The sequence below is a fragment of the Melopsittacus undulatus genome, chromosome 7 (genome assembly GCF_012275295.1).
Source record: "Melopsittacus undulatus isolate bMelUnd1 chromosome 7, bMelUnd1.mat.Z, whole genome shotgun sequence".
Lineage (NCBI taxonomy): Eukaryota > Metazoa > Chordata > Aves > Psittaciformes > Psittaculidae > Melopsittacus > Melopsittacus undulatus.
Genome location: NC_047533.1, coordinates 53,017,648 through 53,039,603, shown reverse-complemented (window position 1 = coordinate 53,039,603; position 21,956 = coordinate 53,017,648). Strand labels below are relative to the sequence as shown.

At 41.4% G+C, this 21,956-nt stretch overlaps 1 protein-coding gene across 1 annotated transcript in view; it reads left to right on the top strand.

The window, feature by feature from the left end:
- The first annotated feature begins 1,336 nt into the window (after nt 1-1,336).
- PPA2 (inorganic pyrophosphatase 2) overlaps nt 1,337-21,956 on the top strand; it is a 38,170-nt gene continuing 17,550 nt past the window's right edge. Inside the window, 8 exon segments of the mRNA XM_005148644.3 lie at nt 1,337-1,447; nt 1,449-1,605; nt 3,850-3,914; nt 5,565-5,609; nt 14,695-14,748; nt 16,309-16,428; nt 18,760-18,846; nt 20,131-20,257. Coding sequence (XP_005148701.3) covers nt 1,352-1,447; nt 1,449-1,605; nt 3,850-3,914; nt 5,565-5,609; nt 14,695-14,748; nt 16,309-16,428; nt 18,760-18,846; nt 20,131-20,257 — 751 coding nt within the window. The 5' untranslated portion in view covers nt 1,337-1,351.

Below are 21,956 nucleotides of genomic sequence, written 5' to 3'. Positions count from 1 at the left end.
TTGTGCATCTTACAGGGCTCCTGGCCACAGCAGTGTGTTTCACTTCCCAGCTTGTACAGGGAAATAGATACACATTGGACTCCTTCTAGAATAACCTTACACCTAACTGCCAACTTTGCAAAGTGTAAAAATACTGTGTGCTCAGTAGTGATTTTCAAAGGCTCCGACCTTCCATAAATGAAATTCAGGTCCCTCAGAATTAAGCACAGGTGGAAGGCTAGGCTTACGGCACATGTTTGTTATTAACCTTTCCTCTTTCAGCAGCAGGCCAACTCTAGGAAAGGGTGGAACAGAACAGATATTCTTTTTTATAACATAAAAAATGTCTACTCTTTTTGATCTGTTGGAAGAGATTGACTTAGCCTTTCTGAAGTAAACAATCATTCTCAATAACATTTAAAATACTGTATAAAATAATCAGGGTAACATGGAGTTACCCTGCAGAAATCTGTTAGGGTAATTCAAAACAGAGCTAAAATTCAAAGCTAATATTACCACCTTCAGAGGTGAATACACAGGATGATTGCGTTGGGATTTATGAGTGACGACAGCAACAAAAGTTGTTCTGCCTCAGTTTTTCCGTCAGTAAAATGCAAATAGTGGTATGAGCCCCTTTTCAGTAGTTTTGAAAGATCCATGAATAAGAGACACTATTCCAAACTACCACCTGTATCAACAGATAACATTAATTTGAAATACTCCTCAAGAATCAATGAAAAGAGAATTCAAAGGAATCAGATTACACGTACGGGTAGTAAGCTTTAAAAACAGCACCACCTGAATACAGATGAGAATTGAACTTAAATATCAGCAGGTTTGAATACAATCCACTATTGGGAACCCATGCAAGTAGCCTGCCTGTAAGTGGTGCAGGCACAGGCTGGCTTGGGTGGCTGGAGCCGCGCAGCAGGGTAGGGTCTCCATACCAACTTGTGTCTTGTGTGTATGTAACAACCCTACGTAACATTACCCGTAACCAGGGCTGGTGGCCTGGAAGCCCCTTAGCATGGGTACAGCTGAGGCTGCCCAGGCTCACCTGGCTCCTGCTTGGGAACACCACTTCAAAAATGTTTGGTTTTATTATTTTAAACTCGGTGGACCCCTCTCTTAAGGATGGGGCTGCACGGAGAGCCTACAGCGACTGTTCCTCGGACATGCTGACCCTGGCCTCGGGAGTGGAAGCAGTCACCTCTGGTCCCCCAGGGAAAACGAGGATGATACCGCCATTTTGGGCCTCTGGGCAATAGCGGTCGTGCCCTTGCTCCGGTGGCAGGCGCGGCTCTCCATCCCCGCCGGTGAGGCAGGACGGGACAGACAGCACTCCCCGGGGCCGACAGCATCTCCTGCCGCCATGCGAGGTTTCCCGGCGGGGACAGGCGGGGCTGGCGCGGAGGGGAGCGGAGCGGAGCAGCGCAGGCCCCTCAGCCGCAGGAAGGGGAGGGAAGGCGGCCGCCGTCGCCATCATGCGTGCGCCGCCGGGGCTGGTGCGGCTGCTGGCGGCGCGGGGTTGGGGGCGAGCGCCGCGCCGCTGCCTCGGCGCCATGTCCCGGTACGTTACGGAGCAGCGGGGCCGGCCCAACTCTGCCGATTACCGCCTGTACTTTAGTAAGTAGCAGCCCGCGGGCTCTATGAACTCCTTCTTTCCCCGCCTCCCAGGGTGCACGGCGAGAACGGCTGCTCCCCGCTACCGCCGAGGCCTTTGGAGCCGGCCGCCCCTGAGCCTCCGTTCTCCCCAGTCCCGGGAGACAGGTTTGCGTGGACAGTGGGGTGGGGGTTTCCTGGCAAATCCGCGTTTGGAGGGTATGCTGTGCCTGCTCCGTGGTGGGGGTGGTGTGCATGGCACAGCCGTACCCTTCCCAGCCCTGTGAAGGCCCCTGGAGAGGTGCTGAGAAGGCCGGGGTGAAGCACCGCCATGGTGTAGTGGTGTGCGCGGGAGGCCATGGCGTGCTTTGGTACCCCAAGGACGGCTTTGGCCATGGGAGCGTCTCCTGGCCTTGCCTCATCGAGCCTTTCGGTGTGACAGCGCGGTGGTAGCATTGGCTGTCCCCAGTGACCAGGCCAGCCCTCCCGCCACAAACATCAGGGTAAGGGGAGGCTGGCATCCAGACATGGGGCCTGTGGGGCCAGCAGCCCCAAGTGGCAGCGGGAGGGCATAAGCAGCGCTCCCAGGAGCCCTCCAGCAAAACCCAGTGAGAGCTGGCAGTGTGCAGTCTTGGTGTTACACGTTTTTGTAATAGTATTGTATGTTTGTACGCCATTTCTCCAGCAGTGGTGTTGTATGGTTTTGGTCCATTGAGTTACAAGCAGTTAATTCTAGTGTCTGCCGGTGTGAGAGAAGCGGAGGCGTAGTGTGCCCTGTCAGCAGTACTCTGCCAGAGCTCTCTTGTGCTCAGTCCCCGGGGGCTGCCAGTGCAGGAGCTCCTCTAGAGAAACTCCCATTAGTTTGTGGGAATAAGTAGCCTACCGCTAAACTTTGTTTTATTTGGGAGGAGCATCTGGGAGGCTTCCAGGAGTTGCAAAAACAAACTACCATTCACTTCCCTTTCCTGAAGTGGTCCAAGTACAGTCCAGAGCTAAATGAAGTCCTTCATCTGCTTTATGCTTTACTGTGAATAGGGGTGCTAGCAGAGAACTTCCTTGGGAGCTGTGTTAGCACCTTGGATTGCTGTTGATGTTTCTGTTTTGATGCACTACTTGGACTTTTAGCATGTTGAAAAATTTCTGAGTAGATGGAAAAGCTTGAGCATCTACTCCGTTGAATTTTGTTCCTTTCTATGGTGTAAGCAAGGCTGAGGTGCAGATTTGGTCACCATTGCGTTTAATGTCAACTGTTTTCCAGGTGTGATGTTTCACGTCTAGGGCCTGAGCAATTACCCCATCCCTCACTTATTCTTTTGGTCAGTTTTTGGGGGCTGGAGCACCTTCCATATGAAGACAGCTTGAGAAAGTTAGGGCTGTTCAGCCTGGAGAAGAAAAGGTTGCTTGGAGACAGGCTTCACAGCAGCTTTCCAGTATCTGAAGGGAGTCTAGAACGGTGCTGGAGAGGGACTCTTCATCAGGGACTGTAGTGATAGGACAAGGGGGAATGGTTTTAAACTTAAGGGGAAGTTTAGATTGGATATAAGGAAGAAATTCTTTACTGTGAGGGTGGTGAGGCACGGGAATGGGTTGCCCAAAGAAGTGAATGCTCCATCCCTGGCAGTGTTCAGAGCCAGCTTGGACAGAGCCTTGGGCACCATGGTCTAGTGTGAAGCATTCCTGCCCATGGCAGGGGGTTGGAACTAGATGATCTTAAGGTCCTTTCCAACCCAGACTTATTCTACGATTCTATAATTCTCTTTGTGGTTGTGAAACTCAGTTTATTAGAAATGAGAAATGACGGGTGGCATTTCTAGAAACCCAGATAAATTATCTGATTGCTCATGGAAATAAAGTTCCCTTGCTGTGGTGATTTTTTTTAATCTAGGGTGTTGCTTTTATTTTAATTGGTTGATTTTTTGCTGTTGTTTTTCTGTGTTAATGGGTTTTTATTGGTGGGGAAAAGGAGAAAAGCATGAAAGCATCTCATCCTCACATAGCTTGTATTGCCAGGTAGTCAGAAGAGAAGTGTTGAATAGAGAAGTGTTGAATAGTAAAGCAATAATTTTGATTCTGATGAATTCTTACCAGTCAATATCCTAGTCCTGCGTGTAGGTTGTCTTTTCAGTCCTTGGAATTAAACTTCAGGAAAAGTTCATCTGATGCATAAATGTGGCATATCATACATTTCTATAATGCAGAACAGTTAGCTATACTAACATGTCATATCTTTAGATTTGTAATACTACTTTTTTGTTTTGTTTTTTTCAGAGGATGCAGATGGTAAATACATTTCCCCATTTCATGACATTCCACTGTTTGCTGGATCTAAAGAGGTATGTATTTATGCCTTGAAACACTATTAATTTAAAAATAACAGTAGTTTTGTTGGCATTCTGTAGGGAAAAAATGGAGTTTTGTAGAAGTTTTTTTTTTTTAAGCAATTAACAGACAAATGTATAACACCAGAAAGGACCACTTTAACCGAGGCTGATTCCTTACGTAATAGGCACAATAGCTACACCAAACTTTCTCTGCTGAGTTCAGTAACTTGCAGTGAAACAGAATGTGTAGACAAGCCAGGGTGTCTGTTGAAGTCTCCTAGTGACTGCAAGTTGGGGGGAAACCTCACTGTATCTTTTATTAATTCTCCTCTATGTTTTAAGGTTTATGTTTATGTGCCCTTGAATTCATTTCCTACTATTACTCCTTTCAAATTGGCATATTCCTAGATCTGCAATTGAAAGTACATTTCCTTGCAGGAGGCGATGTACAGCACATGCTTACGTATCTTACAGTGTATTTCTGTAGTTCCCAAAAGGGGCATTATAATTGGAAGCCAACAATAATGCCCAAGAGAAAAATGGTAATCGCACCTTTGGAGAATTACAAGCCTTGAGGTGTAGCTGAGCACTTTCACGTCTTGTTAGCCACACTCCCTGGAGTTTCATTATACCAATAATGAAATGCCTGGTTTGTGTGTCACCAGTGGGAACTGCCAGTCTTTGGTTTAGACTTAGGTTTGCTTATTATGGTATGCTTGTTACACAAACAGGTTGGGAGGGTTTTGGCTGTTTTCTTGATTTCTTGCTGGATTTCTATGGATGATACAGATGGTGAAGAAGGTCAGCAGTTGTAACGTGTTCAGATTGAGACTTCTGAACTAATGAACCAGTCTCTTGAATTATTTAAACCTAGAGATTAAAAGTATCCATTAAACTTTTTGATTGGCAGCCCCTGAGCATGCTAGTCAACAAAGAGGTAAGTTTCAGTCAGAGTCATCACTAAGATGCTCTCTATCAAATGGGTGCTGTTGCTATAAAAGTACTCCACATTATTACATGTTCCCTGGGGCCTTACTGTCCCTGCATTTAGAGTTTAATCTTTGGAGGCTTGGATTATAGTCTGTGATTTTCCTGTAGACTAAATTACAGTACAGCAATGTCTGGTCAATGTGGAGAGGCTTTCATTTATGTATGTGAGTAAGCAGAGAGCATTCCAAAGGATACAAGGGGCTGACAGGAGAGCAAGAAAGAGAGTCATTATGAAGATCTCTGTTAATTTTGCCTTCTTTGCAAGAGGATGACTTACAGAGTTGTTTGTTAGGTTTTCTCCCTACCCTGCTCTAAGCTTTGTGGAACTTGTGAAACTTCTTGTTTTTTCTTTAGTTTCTTTATCCCTTTCAACCAGCTGTATGACTGTGTTTTTGTTCAGTTGAAGACAGGCTTAAATTGTTTAATTTTTTTAGTAGCTGGGAGAAGTGGACGTGTCCTTGTACACTTCTGGCTTCCTCTGGTAGCACCTGGAAGGTTATAATTTCACAGTAAAACAGAACTGAGTACTTTAAAAATTTGCAATTTGGGTCTTTACGCTCACAAAGGGATGTTTCAATTGCATTGAAAACTACCATTATCTGTGTTTATGGGAATACAGGATTGTTCTCTAATATTCTTTATACACTTCTTTACTTCATTCTTTCTCTATAGGATAAAGAGATTCCTGCAAAGAGGTCAAGAACTACTGGATCTGAGGTACTGCTAGTTGTTTATTTTTACTGTTTAACCCCCCCCCAACAAAAAAACCCAACAAACCAACCCTATTCTTCTATTTCCATTATTAAGAAATCATACAATCACGGAATGGTTTGTGTTGGAAGGGACCTTAAAAGTTACCTAGTTCTAACCGTTCTGCCATGGACAGGGACACCTTCCACTGGACCAGGTTGCTCCAAGCCCTATACAGCCTGGCCTTGGACGCTGCCAGGGATGGGGCAGCAACAGCTTCTCAGGGCAGCCCATGCCAGTGCAGTGAAGAGTTTCTTCCTAATGTCTAATCTCAATCTACCCCCTTTCAGTTTAAAGCCATTACCCCGTGTCCTGTCACCTTATGCCCTTGTAAAAAGTCCCTCTCCAGCATTTTTATAGGCCCTCTTTAGCTACTGGAAGACTTTTCCAGGGTCTCCCTGGTGCTTCTCTTATGGCTGAATAAGCCCAGCTCTCTCAGCCTGTCTTCACAGGAGAGGTGCTCCAGCCCTCTGATCATCTTCATGCCCACCTCTGGACTTGCTTGAGCAGGTTCACATCCTTATTATGTTGATGGCAACAGAGCAGAATGCAACACTCAAAGTAGGGTCTCACCAGAGCAGAATAGAGGGGGAGAATGACCTCCCTCGGCCTCTTGGTCCCACTTTTTTTGATGCAGCCCAGGATGTGATTGGCTCTCTGGGCTATGGGTGCACACTGCTTGGTTGTGATTTAATATTCTTGTCTTTGCATGGACCGGAAATGTCAGCATTCTTTTATTCATCAGTTGTTCTCAAAGGGAAACACTTCCATAGCACTCTTTGAAAAGTTCACTATGACTATTGCGGCATAGATATGTTATGGTTTTGCTATTGCATTCAGAAACATTTGCAATAAAACCTTTGTTAATGAAATTTTCATTATGCTCTGAGTATTGGTATAGCTACAAATCTTCAAAAATCTTAAGAATGTTAGGGCAGGAATTAGGCTTAGTATCTGCTTTTTAGATCTGAAGATATATTTTTTTTCTATATTCATTTGGAAAGCCCAAGGAGAAAAATCACATCTACTAATGTTTCAGCATTAACCAGCACTGAAGTTAAGCCTAACAGAAGCCCAGAAAAATGTGGAAGATCTGCTGAGGCTTTTGCTGTGAAACAACATTTGTTTATGCAAGTGTCTTTTCCAAAACGTAGATTTTTTTTGCAATACTTTCCTTGGCATAGGAAAACAAAACTTTAAAAAATGAAACTCAGTAGAAGAAAGTAAAAGTGAAACAACCTGTGCTTTATGTCTATGATGTGTGGGCGTGTGTGTCCCCCAACCTTCATCTTGTGTCTGTTTGACCAGTCATACTGCAAAACTCTTAACTACACATCCATGTGAAAGAACTGCTCTAACTGTCTGGGTTCTCATAGTTTTGCAATTAGTTTGTGATACACTGGTGGTTCTATTTATAACAGTCCCCAAGCAATCCTGCTCTATGTATTTCCTCTCCCTCTGCCCTGTGATTCATTCAAGTTACAATGCTTTTCAGTTTTTCTATTGCTTGATGCCCATTGAAGTACTATTTAGTAGATGTGGAAAGATGAATTGTGGAGGAAAAAGATTACCTGCCAGTAGCTTTTCTCAAAAATGATTGTTGTGAAACATGAATTCTTAATTACTGCTCTTTCTGGAAACCAAATATTCTGTTTCTTACCTGCTTATGAATACTGTGAAAATGCCTGCCAGTTGTGAAAATGCCAAAGCTTGTTTTATGCAGACTCTAAAGCTGTTCAAAACTGCATTTTCTGTGTAGTGGGAAGCATGATAGCTTGTTGAAAACCATGTTTCTAGTACCTTTATTCTGATCTCTGGATCAGCCTGTTGAGTGTGTGTGTGGGAAATGCCAGTGAGGCTGAGTAGCTCTTGCTGTGTAGACTTCAGAACTGCTTCACATAACTCCTGCTGTGAGAGAGCTCTGGATTGTGGTTTAATAGAACTGGAGAAAATGAGCAAAGGCAAATGTACATTCCAGTCTTCATGGACTTCTGATGTAAGCAAACAAATGTGTAAGCTGTAGGCTTCCCAAATAAGCTTGGTCTTTACTTAGATGGTGAAATGTGAGAGTGCAAATCATTTAGAAAACCCTTTTTCAACATGATCTGTGAGAGCTGGGAAGAAGAGAGAATATAGATCTTTGTGTTCAGGAAAGCAGTTTCTCCTTACGCTGGGCTCTTTAGCAGCTCTTCTCATGCTGGCTTCATGAAAAATGCATCCCTGTGTGCTTGTATGTAGCAAAAGCATAGGTTAATCAGGGGATAAAAGGAAAATGAGGAATTTAATGCTATGTACTGATTTCTGAAGACCTTTGAAGCACTGCACTCCATAATCTTGTGTAGAGACGAAAAGGCTACTTTTTATACCTGGTGTGCAGTTGATCCTTACACTGAATTTGGCCAGAATTCGAAGTTTCCTCTTGCCCTGGAAACACAGTGAACTATTTAAAACTTGTGCTTTTAGGATGGCAGTTATATGCTATTCTTGACAAGGGCAAGCCCTCTTAAGAGTGTGTGTTAAATTATGCTGAGCTGGTGTTCATCAGATGGCAGTTTAGCTGTGGAAAATTAAGATAATTCTGCATGAATCTCTTCAGTCTGTCTAATCTACTTCAAATTGTTCTTGGCATTCCTGATGCCAGAAAAGAAGGTCTGAAAATAGAGGAGCTTCAGCTTTCAGCATTCGTGGGATATGGGAATGCACACTGTACAAGTCTCTGTGTTGTTTGCAGTCTTGGCTTGTAGTTCTGAGGGAAATGCTGTGGTTTTTCTGTATGAACTGCTCTTAGTAGTGCCGCCATTTCTTGCAACATTTTAGACCTTCCCAAATCTCAAGTTTAAACCTGCAGCCACTGTTGACAGCTGACCCTTCTGCTTTCACAGATGTTTTGGCTGTTTGAAGACTAGTGAGAAGTTATTTTGAAGGAGAAACTCTGGTGAAAGGAATCATATTCAGCTTCAGTCTCAAAATTATTACCAGCTTGCAGTCTGAGCCTCTGCTTTGTCTTAAGCATTGCAAGCACTCAGAGTCCACTTTTGCCCAAGTAAATCTCTGTTAAAGGTATCGAAAGTTTCACATCTCTGTCTGGAAGAGTGGATGTTCCTACCGTGATTAGAGTCAAAACTGTCAAAGGCTGATTGTTGAATATGGTCTTCCATGTCTAGCAGGAAGGAGGTTTGAGGACGTCATAGTTTTCTTTTCAAGAAAAGTGTGACATGTTGCTTTCCTGCTATAGTGACAGGGTTTCCAATCTGCTTGTCATTGTGTGGCTTTTGTAAAGTATCCATGTCACCTCATTCAGAGGACTCAGATGTTCTTGAATACAAACCTTTATTCCAGATATTGGCCTTGGTAAGGAATCTCCCTTGTTGTAGTCCTGTGATTTGCAGACATTCACAAGAGCATTTGGGGGGGGGGGAAAATATCCAACCAACCAAAAAAAACCAAACCAAAAACAGACAAAACCAAACAACCCCAAACCAGCAAACCTCAACCAAAGCAAAACCAAAAAACCCTCATATCAAAACCTGAACAAAGAAACTGGACAGCTTTTGTTGCACCCTGTGGGTTGCACAGTGCTGGAATACCCCTGCAGATTTCAGCTGAATTTCTGTCAGGAAAAGACTTCTGGTAAATTAACCAGTTAGGTGAGATACAAGGGGTCATCAGAGTGGTCATGCAGTCTGAGTGGGTGACCTGGTAGGGAGCCTCATGCTCGGAACAGTATTCAAAACTGGTGTCAGAGTTATCTTATGGAAAAGTTGGTATGTTTCATAAGAAAGGAAGGGCTGTCATCATTTCCCATGCAGTATAGGTACAGACTTCGCACTGACTTTGTATTCTGTCTTAACAACAGCCTCTGTAACCTTCTTTGGTCACATTAGGTTTTTTTTTTTGATATATCTAACCTGGGCTGTAGTGTGTTTGTTATGTCTGTTCAGGGATTTGTGTGTTCCAAATTTTTGATTATCAATGAAGCTTTCATTCTGATGCTTGAACTTGCCCAGCCTTTTTCTGTGAATGGGTCCAATACCTATAAGTCTTACTTGGTGTTCTTGTAGTTAAATACTGAAAATAGAAGTAATTTTCACTCGGCGGTCCAGTTAAAATCTGTGGGAGTAGAGTTAATTACTGAGAAAGTTGCATTGGTGATTTGATCAAGCTTAACCTCAAATAAATGAGTCATTAAACTTGAGAAAGCCTGTGTTTAATTTTCATCCACATCATGGTTGTGCACTAAGTAGTTTTGCAGGTGTCCGGTTTGTCAGAGTACCCCTGACACCACTTCTGGGATACCTGTGGGTAAAAATAGTGTTTGTGGTTCCCTTTTCACTGTAACGTCAGGGAAGTACACTATGAAGAGGCTACAGGCGCTTTGTATTTATGCTGGGCACAGCATATTCCTTCTCTGCTGTGTGGCATGTTAATTTATATTGGAAGAGTTCCATTGACTTCTTATTTAGATACAGTATATTTGGTCTCCAGATGTTGTTGGCATCTGGTTTCTTGTTTGCATTGGCAAATACCTTGTAGCAAGTGTTATGTTCGGAATGCTTATAATATAGGTATTAGTTTTATAAGCAAGCCCCTCTCCAAGTATTTGTGGGTACATTTCATGGCAGTCCTTATTTTTCTTCTTTGTTTTTCTTCTCTTCTTTTTAGCTTCTAGTTATCACCCTTTGTTTATCCTGCTGCTGGATTGCAGCTCATCTTTTCTTGTTAGTCATCAGGTGCATGCTGCCATGTTCCGTTGATGGCTGATGAGAATCCCTGCAAGATTGCAAATGAACAGACAGAAAATAAATGGAAATTATAGCTGCTTTTTCTTCTCTGTCTTGTGAGCTCAGGGCTTCTCAGTGAGGAAGGGTCAGCAGCTCCCATATGCTGCCTCTAATGCCTTTGGATTTTTATTTGTATTTTTAAGCAGTCTACTACAAAAACCACTAAAGTAATTGTGAGCACTAGCATTTTTCTTCTTCCTGTCATGGTGAATGGTAATCAGGCCATAAATAGTGGTGATGTTTGTCATTTTATGAAATTATACTGAGTTTCTGTTCCTCTCTTTATCTCCCTTGTTTTGTCACTTTCCTCGCTGTATAGGTTGCTTCACTTACACTTCAAATTAGCTGAACCTCGAGGGTTGAGTGTTAAGTATTTCAACCCCTGGGCAAAATCATACCTACTCAAAACCTGTCCCTCAAATGCACCAGCTAAGGAACTTGGGAAGACTGGGTAAAGAAATAGTTGAACAAGAAAGGGAAAGTTAGGTAAGAAGGATTGCTTCCGAGAAGGGTGTATGGGAGTCCAGAAGGGCAAGTTACAGAAACAGTGTCAGAAATGTTCTTGATTTTGTTTTCCTTCTGGTAATACTCAGGTTTGTAATAACAAACTCTGATCAAAATGAGTTAGCTTCTGCAGGAATCAGTACAGCCAGAGCTAGCAGTTGTTTTTGGCCATCAGTCTTAGTGGAAGGAACACTGACTCACAGTTTAGCTGGATACAGCTGTCTTATTTTCCTGGCTTTGCTCAGTACATACTATAGGAATATGTTGAATTATATTTGTGTATCTTTTTATCTTTCCAGGGCTTTCTTATTTAAAAAAAAAAACAAAAAAACAAAAACTGTTTCTGTCCTCTGTGTGAAAGACAATTTTGCTTGTCTCATCAAAACCAATGTCATGATGCATTACAAATGACGTTGAACTGAAATAGATGTAGTAAGTTGCCAAGCAGTGTTAAAGAAAACACCCGATAAAGCAAGCACGTTCTCCGTCAGTTCTCATGTAATGTACTTAGTGTGTAGTTCTTAGGAAATAAAGATTGTAATTTAGACATACTGGTTGTTCTTTCTGATGTAATTTTCTGCTGATTTTCATATTCAGTTTTAGGGGTTAGGAAATGGAGTTTTGACTTCTCTGCATTGAGCAAATGGATTATTTTTTCTCCCCTATTACCTCCTCAAGGTATAATAGATCGCAAGTACAAATGTCTGACTTGTGTTCACATTAACCCAAAGTCAAACCATCTACGTAATACCCTGGGTTGAAAGTCCCTTGTGCTCTGTCAGGTCATTTCCCCTAGCAGATGGGTTCTGTCCCTTTTCCTGAATCTAGGAAACTGTTTCGTTTTCTTTTCTTGCATGCTCCAGGAGGCTGTCCTTCTGAAGAAGCTGTCAGCCAGCAGTGTTGGCGTGAGGCTAGCCTGTAGGAACTGCTCCATCTGGCCTGTTGTACAGTCTGTCGTCATGAAGTGGAGCTACTTCTACATTAGGCACTTGTAGAATTGGATTAATCTGGACTGCAGCAAGCAGCAGTCTCACAGGCAGACCAGTTGACTGCTGTCATACTAAAGCAGTTAGATGGCAAAATTTCCAAAGCAATACTTTTTGTTTCATGAGAGATCCTTTTTTTCCAGCACTGGAATGTGTGTCAAATGGACTGTTGAAAGTCTCACTATTCCTTGAAGGGTTTGGTGATGTGGAATTTTTTGTTTTACTGATCTAAAATAAAGATAAAAATATCAATTACCAGATGCATTCACGATCCAGAACTAACCACTGAATAGCTTATGCAGATGGTAATCTGTGAAGACAGGTGGTGCCTGACACTTGCATTTCTGTTTGCAGCTGAGGCAGGGACAGTTTTGCAGCAAGCGATGTGGGAGAACAGTCAAGTGGTTGGAAGGAGTAGGTGCTTGGTCTGGGAAAATAAGAATGATGGAAAAATTCCAGGGTGACATTTAGGTAAGGAAGGAAATGAGATAAGAGAGCCAGAGGAGTATACTTCTCCTCTCTTTCTATCTGTCAAACTATCTAGTGTTTGCTCTGCTTTCCACACCAGTGAATCTGGTCTCGGCACTGTGAAAATGTGATTGCCCTATAAATAAAACTTCTTATTTTAAAATGTAAGCACTGCATGAAGTTATTAATCTCTTGTAAGTGCCTGTGGCAGCTCAGTATTAGAGAGAGTACTTTCGGGGATTTTTTTGCATACAAATTAATCTGTCAGGCTGTCACATTTAAGAGTCTTGACAATTCACATTTGATTGATACCACGAATCATGAAGGTCTGGGCTTAGAGCTGTGTTAAATCCAAGTGGGCTTTTTTGTTTTGAGAGCAGCATTGTATTCATTTCAGTTCAGTTGTTGACCAGCCCTGTGAGTTGTTTTGGTGAAGACCTGGTATAACCCTTGACCAGTTAAAGCTCAAACCCAAGATTTATAGGCTGTGGAAGCCATAATAGACTTGGTCAGGAAAAGGTACAGTGACATCTAAACAAAAAAATACAGGATGGTGGTGGGTGTTTAAAACTCCAGAGTAGTTTGTAAGTTTTCTACCTGTAGCTACCAGTCAGAACAATTCTTTGACCTGGTTGGCAGTTCCTGAAGAGTTTCTTGTCAGCACTGGCTTTCACGCTGTGCACTTCTTTTTTCTAAGTGTTTCCCAGATGGATGTGCAGACTTTATTTGGCTGTCTTCCAACCCTTCGGTTACCTGCTGCTGCACGTATGTTGCTTTGTTCTGACTGCTTCCTTAATGCTGACAGCTTTGAGTTCTCTTTCTCATTACTTGTCTGTTTCAACTGTTCTTCTGTATATAAGGTACACTTTATGAAACTGATCTGAAGCAGTTTTGTCTTTTTACTTCCCCCTCCGTCTCCCTCCCATTTTATTTGGTTATGACCTGATTGGGAAATGTGTTTCCATCTGACATGCCACTGATTGCAGTATGGGCACAGTACTTGTGGATGGTGAATATAATTTAAATTTGCTGGGAATTTGTGCAGAGCTTGTGATCTTATGGGAGAAATGCTGAGTGGCAGTTGGGATTTTTCCTTTGCTTTCTTGCTTTTCACATTCCAGGTTTGTTTGGAAGGAGAAGATCATAGAACCTTTGGAATCACTTTAATCAGACTGTGGTGTTGAACCTGGAAATGTTATTTGTTTGCTGCACCTGCAGGATACAAGGAGCAAAAATACAAATATCTAAGAATCCTCTGGAACATTAATTGCACTGTAGTTAAAGAGTTAGTGCAGGTTTTTAGTTGGTTTAACTTTTTTCCTCCTACAAATCCCTGCAAAAATATATAATTTTTTGTCCTTCCTGAACTGTTGTGATTTTTAATACCAGCGCAAGTTTTCTCTGGCTATGAAGAGATGTCCCAAGCAACATGATATTTTGGGATCATTTTAATAATCTGGGAGAAGATAGGTTGTAGACATTGCAGCATGGTTTGGTCTGGTTACTCATTTCAATAAATACTCCTTGGTAGTGCTTAACTCTTGGCAGCTTCAGAAGAAATCTTATGGCAGTTACACAATTTTTTTTCTTTGGGAAATGTCAGTTTAACCTTCCATTAAGAAGGGCATAGATTACTTAGTTTCTTTTTCTAAAAATACATGAAAGTTACATGGCTTGGGTTTATTCCTCTCACACCCTTTTTCTTGAAACAGCTTTCAGTTCATTTCTGTTAGGAAGAAGGCTAATGCAAGCATGAGGTGTCTGTGTCCATGTCCTTCCTCTGCCATCACTTCTGGATTCAGTTTGTCTAACTTAACCAGATTTGACTGAGAATCAGAAGTGTCAATTGTTGTATTTGCATAGGGTTTTACAAAATGAATGAGGCAAAAGAGGAGGGCCTGAAGAAATAAATCCTCAGGGGGAAAATAGCCCCAAAACATTGTCCTTTCCAGTGCTTGAGGGTAGCTAATGCTATCCTGTAGAAATGTCCAATCCTCTTTGACTGGTAGACTGAACCACTGCTTTGTGGCAAACCATTCCATGAACTTTTGAGTGTTTTGTGAGGAGTAATATTGGTAGAGGAATAAATAATGTCATGTAGATTTCCACTACTTAGAGTTGTTCATATTCTCAAAGGGGCGAGGAAAGGATGAACCAGGGAGGTTGAACATGTGTAACTAAGCAAATTGTACTTAACATAAAAACAGCTGGAGCAGAGAGATGTTGCTGGTGAATACAGAGAATTTGTCTAATTATAAAGTACTAATTGCAAAATGGATTTTATTTTCAGCCTGTCACTGTTTTTTGTTTTAGGTCGTGTTTAACATGATTGTAGAAGTGCCTCGTTGGACGAATGCAAAAATGGAGGTAATTGAGAAAACACCTTGATTGGATAGGTATTTGTGAAAGCTATGGCAGTACAATGGCTTCCAATCATCAGAGTTTGATCAGAGTGTGAATTACTCTTTGCACGTAAATTTTTCTCTGTTAAAAAATAAATTTGAAATTATGCATACAGGCAGTTTCCTTGCTATTATAAAAAATGTAGAGGTTCTACTTTAGTTTCCATTCCACAGGCGAGCACTGTTTCTTGACAGTCTTCTGACTGCAGAGTGCAACATACCTGCAACAGAGTCTAAAGTAGTGCCTTGCAGAACATTGTCTGACATTTAGTCTTTCTTTTGCTTGCTCATAGAATGTTCCACTCAGAGGATTTGACTTCTCTCATTTCTGCAATATAGTGTGCTGGAGTATAATGTGCTAAGCCAAATCCTGACAAATGGGGCTGCAAATGAAAAAAACATTTCCTTGTGTTAAAAAAAACCCAAACAAATAACTTGGGGACCTCACTGATTGAACGTATCTGCTCCCACAGGGGCACATTTTAAAAGAACCTAGCGGCTTGTTCCTCTGCAGTTACAGTACAGAAGCTGAGTAATAATGCTTCAGCTGCTGTGTTTGTGAAACAAGGGATCTCACCAGATATGTCCTGTCTTCCTGGACATTTGTATTAATTTTAGGAATGCTTCCTGGATGCTTTCAAGGAAGTTTGTGGTGGACCTGTTAACTATTTTGAGTATTAAAAATAGCACCAAAGAACCTCCTATCCTGGTTTGAGCGGTAGCCTTTTATTTCAGAATTTTGTTTTCTCCTTTCCCAGATGCTGGAAAAAAATTTGAACTGTGTTTTACCACACTCTGGAAACTGGGTTACCTTGGATATTTACCATGTATTTTAAGATGATACTGTAATTGTGGAAGCTTAGTTCTCTTTTGCAGCGTTTCCCTTTGACAACACTATTTTAACTCTGCGTAAAGCTCAGACTCGTCTCCCACCCCTTCTCTCAGCACATTACGTCAAGGGTAGAAAAGTTTGCTGTCCTGTTAGATTCAAAAATTGGAGGGTTTAGACTTCTCTGGCTTGATAGAAGAGACCAGATGTAGTTCTCTAATGTGTAAGTTTTGATATTCTAGAAATGTCCTACTTACTGGGGAGGTTGCCTTGTTATTGTGTCCTGGCAGTTCTGCAGTCCAGACTGTGGTAAGGTTGCTGTCAAAGCCCCTGTTGTCAGAAGAACTTGTGCCATCACTTGCACATCTGTTGAATTTGTACTATAAAATGCAAGAGCTTCTAACTTAAGTTCCTTTCAATATTTATGTTTGACCATGACAGTCTCTTTACAAATTTAGGACTTTGTCTTTGAGATTCATTTTTTCTTGCATACTTCACAACGTTATTTAAAACTTTAATAAGCTGCTTTTTGAACATGCCCCTTGAGATTTTGAGTGAGGCCATCATACTTCAGTACTTCTCAAACCACAGGCACATGCTCCCAGATGGATCTTTCCAACTGGTTGTGTACAGAATGAATTTGCTTTCCATTTTACTATTCTCCTTCTCTCTCGCTCTTTCTTGTGATCTGCTTAGATTGCCACTGAGGAGCCGTTGAATCCCATTAAACAAGATATAAAGAAAGGCAAGCTTCGATATGTGGCAAATATCTTTCCTCACAAGGGTTATATATGGAATTATGGTGCCCTCCCACAGGTAACATTTTTGTTATAATGGTGAAAGTTTTCTGTCTTCTGGGTAAATTACCTTGTAAATCTTGAGTACTGCCTGAATGCAGATCAGTTGAAAGAGGGATGTTTCTTTTTGATACATTTGCAAATTAGGATTTTTTATGTTGAGCTTTATTGCGTCCATAAATTTGGATCAGTATTCAGGTGTGGGTTTATATATGTGCTGTGTTTCAGGAAGGAGTTAAATGATCAAGAAATCTCAAATCATTAGCATCCCTGTACTGCAGTGACAGAACTGAACTGTCTTGATCTGCCATTCAAGAATACTTTGTCAGGTAGCCCTTCTCTGCTCAAACAGGGCATTTAAAAAAAAAACACCTAATTTAGGAGTTTCAGGAGTTACAGCATAAATTTTAATTGTGATTTCCTAATATCTGTAACAAAGAGGAATGCAAGGGCTGTTCTTTTTTAGATTAAGCATTAACTGCCTTAGTTGACGTTTCTCTAAACTGTGAGACTTTACTGATCATGACAGATTTAAAACTTTGAGCCGTGAAAAAGCCCAAGTAATGGCTTAAATTTTGAACATAATGAAAAGTTCTGAACTTTTTTCATTTCTGTGTATAACACATTGGACTTAGGTTAGTACTGAAGAACATGATAGATTTAGGAAAGAGTAGTTTATTTTCTTCACACTTAACTACATAATCAATGAGAGTTTACTCCAGGAAGTGTGCTTTTGGTGTGTATGATCCCTGAAGAGGAGATACGAGGCAGATGCTGGAGTATAGCAATGAAGTTCTTACCCAATCAGCAGTATCAGTAGGCAAGGTTTCCAAGTAGGTATAGTCAAGAACCTGAAATTCCATTTAAGATTTTGAAATTCTTATGTGCCTTTGTATAAAGCCAGAATTAAACATTGAGTATTTTCCTGCAAAAGTGCATCATTTTGGACTAGTGACAGTTTCTGCAGGAGAAATGTTCAGCTCCACTTGTTACCTTGTGAGTCAGAGAGGACTGAAGATAGTTGTCACTTTAATTTTCTGTAATGACTTTAAAATACCAGTTGGATCATTACATCTCCAGTTGCTGAAGTCTAGATGATACTCCTAATTCTGACCAGCAATTGTAGCAAACAAAATCCAGTTTAGTGTCTCTATTATCACAAAAGGATTCTTCATGAGGATCAGCAATTGGTAGAAGTTCAACCCCAGTATATGGCTTAAAGATACGTGTTTGTGGCTGCTTCTTTATGCTGTGGAACAGAGAAGAAAAAAAAATGACAGTTGGACTATCTTTGCAGGAGTTGCTGTATTGCCCAGAGAACAACATAGTGAGCTTTCTTGCTAACCTGCAGGTAGAGCGATGCAGTTGGTAGGAGAGTACTACTGGTATAATGCAGCCTTAGATAAAAAGCACTTTGGAAGAGTATTGGGAAAATAGGTTTTAAGTTGAAATTCTCTCTTGACTCCATTTCAACATTTTTTTTAGTAATGATTCTGCTACTTAAACACCTGAGAATTTAGGTTTCACTGGTTTGCCTTTTAGTATCAGTCATGTTCTCAAGAACAAGTTTGAGGTGGGGGTGTGACCACAGACAGCAGGAGCTAACAGTACAGCTCCTTGGAAGAAGTTTTCTAACACCTTTTCAACAAAATTTCATTGTACTCTAGAGGAACTTCCCAACTTGAGAATGAGTTGCTCATTACTAGCCAGTAGGAGACAAAGCAAGTACTAGTCTAGTAACTGAGTTAATATAACTTTGCTATGATTCCTTGGTTGTACAGATCTCAGAGCAGGGATTTGAACTTGCCTTCTGGAGAAACTGCTTTGGTTTTAAGATGTTGGCTGTTCTTGGGAATGTGCACATCTCAAAATAATCAGAAATACTTTGTACCTAATCTAAAAGCTTGAAAAAGCTAATTAAGTGCTGACAAGTCCATACCCAGGAGCTTGGTTAGCTCAAAGTCTAGATGTTTTTGAAAGCAATTTATGTTAGTGCCATGGTATTTAAAGAGCATAAGAAGAATGTAATTGTAGGATGTCTTAGTTTAATCCCATAACCACTTGTAACCAGACAGATACATATTCAGGGTCCTCTGATGCCTTAATCACTGCAATTTGGAAAAGTGTATCTCTTGAGTAGGAATGCATTTAATATGCTTGTTACCATGTCCTCAGTAATTCCCATTGTCCTGAGTATTGCCAGTTTGTTTTTTTCTTTTCCCATTGAGCAAGCCTGTTCTCAGAAAACTGATGGTCTTATTGTTGTTTTTATTAGTCTTAATAATCTAGTGGTTAGATGAATTGTAATTGCAGGTCAGTTGGTAACCGATAATTCTCTTTCCTTTAACAGACCTGGGAAGATCCAAACCATACAGATAACAATACAGGATGCTGTGGGGATAATGATCCTATTGATGTTTGTGAAATAGGTTCAAAGGTTTGTCTTTATCCCCATGAGTTTAACTTACCAAAGTTAATTTAATAATCTGGTAACAACTTTGGAAGAGATGGACAGATGGTAGGAGTCTTGGGGAATGACAAAAGTAGGATTAGAGAGTCTGAGGAGGGGATAGGTAAAACAATGGTGAACTCTTAAGGGGAAAAGAAACAGGATATGGTAAAGTCTGTAAAGTCACTTTGGTAAAGAGAAGAGGCCACCACACTGAAGTTCTGTGGCTGGACAGTGAATATTGTGTCAAGGAGAAAGGGGTTACATTTTTGGAGAAGAAAAAGATTTCTTTTTTTTTTTTTCCTCTTAGCAGTACAGGAGGTAGAAGTAAGCTTCTGAAAGATGAGGAGGTATGTCCGTGTCATGCACATAAGGTTACAAGGTCAGGCCCACAGAGGAGGTAGATGAGTTTTCTCGTGGGTGCAAACAGAACTAGGTCCCCTTCTCTAGAGGAGTAGACAGGAACCTATTGTACTATTGCAAAGTTAGGATACATGGAATGGATGGATGAAAAAGAGGTGCAGCTAGCACCATTAGTAGGTATAGGGGAAAGGTTTAGCTCACTGAAAGAAAATAATACATATCTGGAGGCAGCAAAGGAGGGAGCAGTTCTCTGTGATATCAAAGATGGGGCTATGAAATGAATGAGTTTGGAAGAGGGATCTCTTGAGGTATTTTAAGTAAGGGGAAATTTAATTGGTGACCTTGGTGAAGGTGGCTCTATTGGTAGAAAGGAGCATAAAGCTGAATCTCAGGGATTCCAGAAAGAATTATAAGGGGAATATTAGCTGGCAGGGAGAAGGCTCCCAAGAAAATACAAAAGAAAGTTGCGCTGATATTCGTGGGGACAGAGTGTGTTTATATATGTATATTGGAGTCTAGAGGAAGAAACAGTGACAGGTAGATGAAGACCAAGAGTTAAGGAAGTAGAGAGTCAAGAGGCAGGAAGGAGTTAAAAAATGAGTATGAGATACTTTTTACTTGCAGTTTTGGGTGAAGATCAAGAAGGTTTGGAGGAAGCAGGGTAGAAAAGAAGGAAGAAATTTCTAGCTTCTCTGCTTAAATAAATGCGGATTGAAGGATTGAGGGTTGAAGAATAGCAGTGGTGGAAGAAAAGCTAGTAATGTTAAATGGGTGTCTACTGGCTTTACAGATCTGTCTTGCAATTGTATTAGCACCTGGTCAAAAATAAAGTAAAATTGTTTTGTCTGTAAGGTAAAAGAGAAATTCTATGTAGTATTTTCCAAATCTTTGTGAACTGTTCTGTTTCAGGTTCGTTCTTCTGGTGAGATTGTTCAGGTGAAGGTCTTGGGTGTTTTAGCTCTTGTTGATGAAGGAGAGACAGATTGGAAGATAATTGCTATCAGTGTGGATGACCCAGATGCTCACAAAATCCATGGCAAGTATTTTTTGTCTTTCTTAATGTAAGTTATGTTAGCAACTTGCACAGTAGAATGGTACATCAGTTTAGGCCACCCGGCACAGGAGGAGGCAGGTAGCAGAAACGCAAAGACTTTTCTGGGTTTTTTTGTTGTTTAAAACAGGTGCTTCTTTCAAGTAGGGCATATATACTTTCACACTAAGGTTCACTTGGATTTTCAAGAGGACCTGTCATACAGAAAATCTTCTGACTTTTGAAACACAACTGCCTTAGAAAGTGAACTCTTAAAATTACAGGCTTACCTCCTTTGTAATAGTGCATATTTACCCACTAAGATTACATAGCACACCACCATTTTCCTTGTTGAAAGTGCTTGTTCCTTTTTTATTTGCAGGCATTGTGTTGTGTTCTGAAAAGGGCTGTACATTTCCAGTGCTTTGTCACTTGTAACTGGGTTGCCTCCAGGGTTTGTTGCCTAGTATGAACCTAAATAGGTTTCACCTTTTAGCTTGAAAATACGCAAAGTAAACTGCTAATGCAGCTTACCTAATATCAGCTTTGATGGTGACTAGCTATGCAGGAGGAAATAGCTCATCTGGACTCGTCCTCCTTGTCACCATGTACCGTGGTTTAAACCCAAACCTCACAGCTAGTTCATGCACTCTCCCCCTTTCTCCCCCAACTCCTGGAGAGCTGGGGAGGAGAATCCAAAGAATGTAGTTCCCACAGGTTGAGATAAGAGCAGTTTAATACTAAGGTATAACACAAATCACTACTGCTACTACCAATAGTCATAATAACGATAAAGGAAATAACAAGTGAAGAGAATACGACACCTCACCAACCAGCCGACCGGTAACTCACCCCACCCTGCCAAACCAAGCACCGACCCATACCTCCTCCGGCCCCCAGAGCACTCCCTTCCAAGTGACTCTCCGTTACCTCCTGGGCATGACATGCTATGGTATGGAATACCTCTTCGGCCAGCCTGTGTCAGGTGTCCTGTCTCTCCTTCCTCCCGGCCTCCCCTCCTCCCTGGCAGACCATGAGGCTCAGAAAGTCCTTGGACAAACCAAACATTTGAGCAGTAACTCAAAACGTATGTGCTATCAGCAACCGTTCCCAGCCCGAAAGTCAAAACACAGCACTGCACCAGTTACCAAGAAGGAGAAAAAATGACTGCTACTGCTGAACCCAGGACACCATGCTTCTGGTAGACACAATTTAGTACCTGAATTCCATTTGTATATGTAACTAGCACATGAGATGTAATTTTGCTTGCAGACGGTACGATAATACAGATGTGTTAAAGCTGCAGGGAGTCAGGTTTTTGCAGCACAGGTGAAATACAGCTTCTCCCTGGATAAATGGAGGTTCACTTCCTGAAATGCAGTGTTACGTGAGAATTAAGTGAGCAGGTTTGTCTGAAAGTTAGTGGTTGTTATGATAAAAAAAAACATATATACCATCAGGTTATGTGTGATCAGAGCCTGCTCTTTGTTAGCAAGGAGCACCAAGGCACAGAGTGGTCTTTCTGTAGGAATAAGGTTATCCAGTAGCTTTTTGAGGAATTGTGTTTCTCAGCCATTGAGGCTTTCTCCTCGTTTCTGAATGTGAAGTAAATATATCACTGGTCTGGCCCTTCATTCTCAATTTTCTTGCAAGTTGCTTTCACATGAAGAATACTTGGCTTGTGGGGAAAGAAAGGGAGAAGAGG